The sequence below is a fragment of the Trachymyrmex septentrionalis genome, unplaced genomic scaffold, assembly GCF_001594115.1.
Source record: "Trachymyrmex septentrionalis isolate Tsep2-gDNA-1 unplaced genomic scaffold, Tsep1.0 scaffold87, whole genome shotgun sequence".
Lineage (NCBI taxonomy): Eukaryota > Metazoa > Arthropoda > Insecta > Hymenoptera > Formicidae > Trachymyrmex > Trachymyrmex septentrionalis.
In genome coordinates this window covers 2838121-2843759 of record NW_017306059.1, presented here as the reverse complement: position 1 = coordinate 2843759, position 5639 = coordinate 2838121, and the positions used below count along the sequence as shown (strand labels likewise).

At 33.4% G+C, this 5639-nt stretch overlaps 1 protein-coding gene across 3 annotated transcripts in view; it reads left to right on the top strand.

The window, feature by feature from the left end:
- Window positions 1–5639, top strand: part of LOC108755440 (regulating synaptic membrane exocytosis protein 2) — a 167328-nt gene that overhangs the window by 131982 nt on the left and 29707 nt on the right. For all 3 annotated transcript variants that reach the window (XM_018498441.1, XM_018498440.1, XM_018498442.1), the window contains 3 exons: window positions 1081–1193; window positions 1335–1399; window positions 2725–2783. In XM_018498441.1, coding sequence (XP_018353943.1) covers window positions 1081–1193; window positions 1335–1399; window positions 2725–2783 — 237 coding nt within the window. The remainder of the gene's footprint in view (window positions 1–1080; window positions 1194–1334; window positions 1400–2724; window positions 2784–5639) is intronic.

The window sequence follows — 5639 nt, the reverse complement described above, 5'->3', positions numbered from 1 at the left end:
TGGCGTTACGCAGCAAGCCATTTCCGTACGATTACATACGATGGGAAAGGAAATTTTACAAAAAAAAGCTCAGAACTTTTTTGTACACCTAATAATTTATTAAGTTCACTTGACGGTAAGCGACTCTGTTAGCTGAGTTATAGATATATAACCGTATTTCAATTTTCATAGTTCTTAATCTTAAGTGACAAATAGCGTCCAATGGATTAAGACAAACGAACCCTTAATCTTAACATCTTCTTAAGGTTAAATGACTTTAAGGATAACAAGGCGATTTCACCCAAAAAATTCATGCAGCTTATATTTACCCCTGGCAGCGATTTCACCGTCTTTGTTACTCTCGCAGCACAATCTGCTCGTGATATTATTAGAGAAATTGAAGTATTTAAACAACCAAGGAGATCGAATGCTTTACGATCAATTATAATTCGACATCACAGAGACGCGTTTCATCATTAATTTCGCGACCCAGGCCGATGTCTCGAACTGTCAAGAATTTCTAAGCTACGCTGCCTTCTTCTTTCATATTCAAGCTAAGACATTCTGTTCCGGGCAAATTAATATTTAAAACTATTATTTTAATGTTTTAATTTAATGTATAATATTTCATGTTTTATATAAAGCTTCGCGAACACAACGTGTTGAATAATCATCACATATATAATAATTGGCAAAAAAGTAGAAAATATTTTGTATTAAAAAATTGATATATAATTTTTTGAATCTTTAATTTGTGTTTTCCAAAATTTATAATAAAATTTATAATAAATTAGCCATAAGTATTTATCAAATACAATCAAAAATTCAACCTCTTAATACCAATTCGAGTAATAAAAGAAACCATACTTCGATTATAGAATATTTCCTTTTAGACTAGACAAGAAATATTTTCAAAATGATGTAGTAACATAACGTCTTTATTAATTTATATAAGATAAAAACAATCATCTAGATTTAAGTATCATTAAATAATTTTAAAAGCAAACATAATGTTAAAAAGCAAGAAATATTTTCTTCGTATTTTTGCATCGATATTTGATATCATCAGATAATATATGTATATTATACGAAATTTTGTAGGTATTGGAATGGTCCGGCGTGTCTTTGATCGATCGGAGCTTCGAAGAGGTACAACAAATAATCGAAAGAACCGACGATGTGGCAGAATTAGTGGTAGAGCATACGACCGAAATGTAAGTCAATGCACAGAATAATATATTACAGAATATTATATTACCGTGAAACAATCGTGAATAAACCTAACGGTAAATCGATTCTCTGTACTTGCATCGTATTTTCCGGCGACTGATTTCTATGGCACTCTCGCAAAACAGTACCGGAGATTTGCTAGACGATCCGCAATCTGGAAAAACACCTACAAATTTGGGTCTGCTGATGGGTGAGTACTAGCCAGCAAAATTTACCAACACGCGAACAGTCAAATAATATTACTATGTTTAAATATGCACATATATACATATATTCCCCCCCTAAGACTATAGAAATCTCTAATGTATTATATACATATTCACGATTATCAAAATACCAATTTTATATAAATCCGCAAAATGTCCTCAATATACAAGAAACCACATTTTATCGAAGATCGATATAAAAGTTAACACGTATAAAATTTCATTACATGGTTTCCATAAAATCGACTATCGCTTATCGATTTTCATGCCCCAAATATGAGTTCCATGAAAAGCATTTTACATCCTAGACCAATACTGACCAAAGTATTACATGTTGTAATACGACGGTAATATAATGGTCGTTGTAGTAAAATGTAACACTGACTGCTTTTAACTAATCCAAGGTCAATAGTGCAGATTAATTACTTCGAAAGCGGGTCATCATACAGAAAAGAAAATACTTAAAAAGGTAACAGTGTAGGCTTGCCTGTATATATCGTTCTAGAAATAAATACCTCCAAAGTAATATGAGTAGTGTCTTTTTATTACAAAAAAACAGAGAAAAAAGTGATATTCTAGGACAAGAATGGCCTCTGACCGCTGACATTTCGTTCTGACCTCAAAAATATCCGCAAAACGAATAAATATTTTCATATTCTTAAAAATTTTCTAAACCTAGTATTTGCTTTATTTATTTAGTATTTGCTGCATATATATACGTATTAAATTTCTGTGTATAAATTCAAAATAGTATTCAATTTTTTAGAAATAATCTGCTAATAAAAAAAATTGCGCGTCTTATTTATGCGAAGCAAAAGAACAATTTTTAACTATTATTATCGTAGTTTCCCTGTACAATTGGCTCTTCTACTATACGAGAAAAAAAACGTATGAATCAGAATTATAAGCCATTTAGTGAAAAATTTGATTATCGCGAACAAGAATTCAATTCTCGCTCAGCTGCCACAAAAAAAAATTAAATTTTTGCCTGCGATAACAAATTCAAATTCAATTCTTTTAACTTACATTCAAAAGCTTATGAATAACTAAATAATTTCGAGCCTGTTTACTCTTGCGTGGCGAGAAAGGCCACAGAGAAGTTATTATAGTCCCTATGGAAAAATAATGTTACGGAAACAACATGCGGTTGCGTCCATCGCGTATTCAACTGTTGCGGAGCGGATCTGTGAGCTATTGGATGACCTAGAAGAATATACCAATAGGAACAAACGCTCACAGATCCGCTCCGCAAGAATTGAGTCTGCTGAACGCGACCATTGATACGATGTATTTTAATATATTTTTGCAGAAACCGAAACGGAGAAAGCGCCCTCGTCGCCGACGCGCAGGAAACTGCCAAAGACGCCGGTATAACGAGTTAATAAATTGACACTTACACACATTGACCGTTTCTCTCTTTCTATCTTTCTCTTATTATCCTACACGATGTACACGATGCATACGCAGACTCGGGGATAAGCACGCTTAGAAGCCGAGAATAAGAGCGTAAGAAAAAAAAAGAAAGAGAAAAACGCAGGGGAACAGCTGAACAAAAAAAAATGCGTTCTCTTGCATAATCTCTTTGCTTTTTTATATATAATATAAGTATAATTCAATAGCTTCACACAAACACGATCTGATTGTGCACACTTATAAACGAGAACTGTGTACAGACAGGCGTGACGTGTGTGAAAAAGTGCGTGAGATCGCAGCTTTTAGCGTCAACTAACGTGCAAATCAGTTAAAGTGAGTGAGCTACGTCATGTGCTGAAATGTACCGTAGGTGAATGATTTATAAAAGAGCTCCTGCAATTGTAATCGATTTTAATGCTTAGAGATCAATTTTGACGACAAAAAGACATTCTGCAGCAAGACTGATTTACGATCTTCGATCTTTTGTTCGTTTATTTACATGCATTTCAATTTGCAACATCTTCCTTTCGATATCTTATACAAATTATTGTAAGAATTATCTGTCTCTAATATTCACGAATTTATTTTATAAGATTTTAAAATTTATGCTAATTTATAATTATGTACATTGAAATTTTAATTGTCCACGCATTTCTCTGTTAACATAATGTAACCTTTACAGAAAGGAAAAGCTGTTATAATTGAAACAATGTCATATTATGAGGCGAGGAATACGATAAAAACAATAATAAATTGTAACAAATCTAACTCAAGGAAAAGCTGTTCTAATTCTATTTATATGAACGATTGGCGTTTAATTTTTGTGGTATTATACAAATTTCATATAATCGTATTTTTATTGCATTGAAAAAAAAGAGTTTGGTAACGACTATCAAATATTGAGTGAAATAATTCCAATCAAATATTCGATTAATATAAACCAAAGATAATACTGTTTCAACTATTTAATAAGTACTATATCAACGGTTGATTATATTATTATGTTTGGTACTTACTAAATATGAAGAAAAATAAAATTATTTTTGATTATATTAACCGAATATTTGATTGAATTTATTTTACGCAACATTTGGTAGCTATTACGATACTTTTTTTTTCCGTGAAGTTTCATGTTTCGTTTATCCCTCGATTATTCTGGTCTTTACCGATAATACTTGAGTTACTTCCTAAATTTTATCTTTCAGTAGGAGTTTCACGGACCAGCAATCTTATCCGAACGCGCTTAGTCGGTGGTCCTTAAGAAAAGCTGACAAAAGTCGAGTGCTCGAGACCGAGCATTAAGTATTCGCGGAAAGTAAGACCACTTGCATCACGCAGCTCAGCCATTTTATCCCGATAAAACACAACGCGGCACAATTCTACTGCGCATTTTTACTGATCGTACGCAAAGACTGCTATATGTAAATATTGTACGTACGTCGATGTAATGAACTATAATGATGTCTCCTTTTTTTCTTGAAAAGCATGTCGTTTCGCATTGTCGTGGTCGCTTCAGATACAGTTACGAAGATTGCATCGAAAGATGTAAGAAAAGTCTGATAGAACAGAGATAGCCGAGAATTGTGTGGGAACTTACTCTCGGACGTGTTTCTGGAGAATTAGGTAATTTCAGGAGAAAGAACTGCGGGATAAAAATCCGACCCGATTGATCCATAATATATAACGAGATAGTAGCAAGATAAAGTTTTTGATCTGTAGCAAAAACTTACTTCGAGTTTGCGTGATTTTAGAACTTCAGGCAGAAGAGTGTAATAGAAGTTATCTCGTAGCTTTCTAAACTTTAGAAGGAATGAAGATATGAGATTTTATCAATCGCGCGCGTCTTGTAAGATATTAATCGGAGATAACCATAATACCGAAAAGTTATTAGAGTCTTTAAAGAATTATCAAAAAATTTAGCAATTCATAAATTATGTATAATATAGCCTTTCTCTACGAGTTTACATTTATATTAGTTATTCTATTTCGACTACTTGGAATTATTTCTCAGCAAAACTGTCGAGATAATATCAGAATATTTTATATGGTAGCGAGCAGCATACCATCCTAAAGATATTCCATTTCTGTGATCGCACATTTTCGCAATTTTGAAAGAGATTTAAGTTCTCTTTTCCTCTTTTTTTAGGAAAGTTATACGAAAGGATAGTTTCACGAGAATTCGATGATTATATATCGGCGTCGTAACAGTTACAGAGAATTTATTATACTAATTTTGTTTCATTCTCTGTCTTTTTATCGATTTTATTCGTTATTATCACGTGATTTAGAGCTCCGATGGGTATCTTACCAGACGTGAGAGCTTTAGCAAGAACCAACAAAATTCCTATCGTTCTCCTAACAGCTGTAAAATTTTCTCGAATTACCTATCAGATAAAGTTTAAGGACAAGACTGTGTTGTAGCTAGTAAAAAAGCAATCGCTCGCGATTTATAGGTTCAACCAGTGCCGTGAATATCCGATAACACGCTGCTCGTACGTTCCAATGCCATGATACGTATGACGCTGTTGGTATGCATGCTGTTTTCCAATCGATAGTCGGCGGTCCTATGACTAGTTTGAATACTCGAACAGCGGGCAGATGAGAATCTCGAAAAATATGCTACACGAATGTCGCAATTATTCCATTGAATCGTACTCGTGCATTGAATATTACGCATCGCGCGGTCCGCGTTTAAAGCTACTCAATATTCGAATAGTAACTTGCGAAATGTTTGTATGGATCCACAGTTAACGAACGTATCGCTGAAAGCAAACGTTCGCGTTATGTAATTGCCTGACATTTGTACAAAAT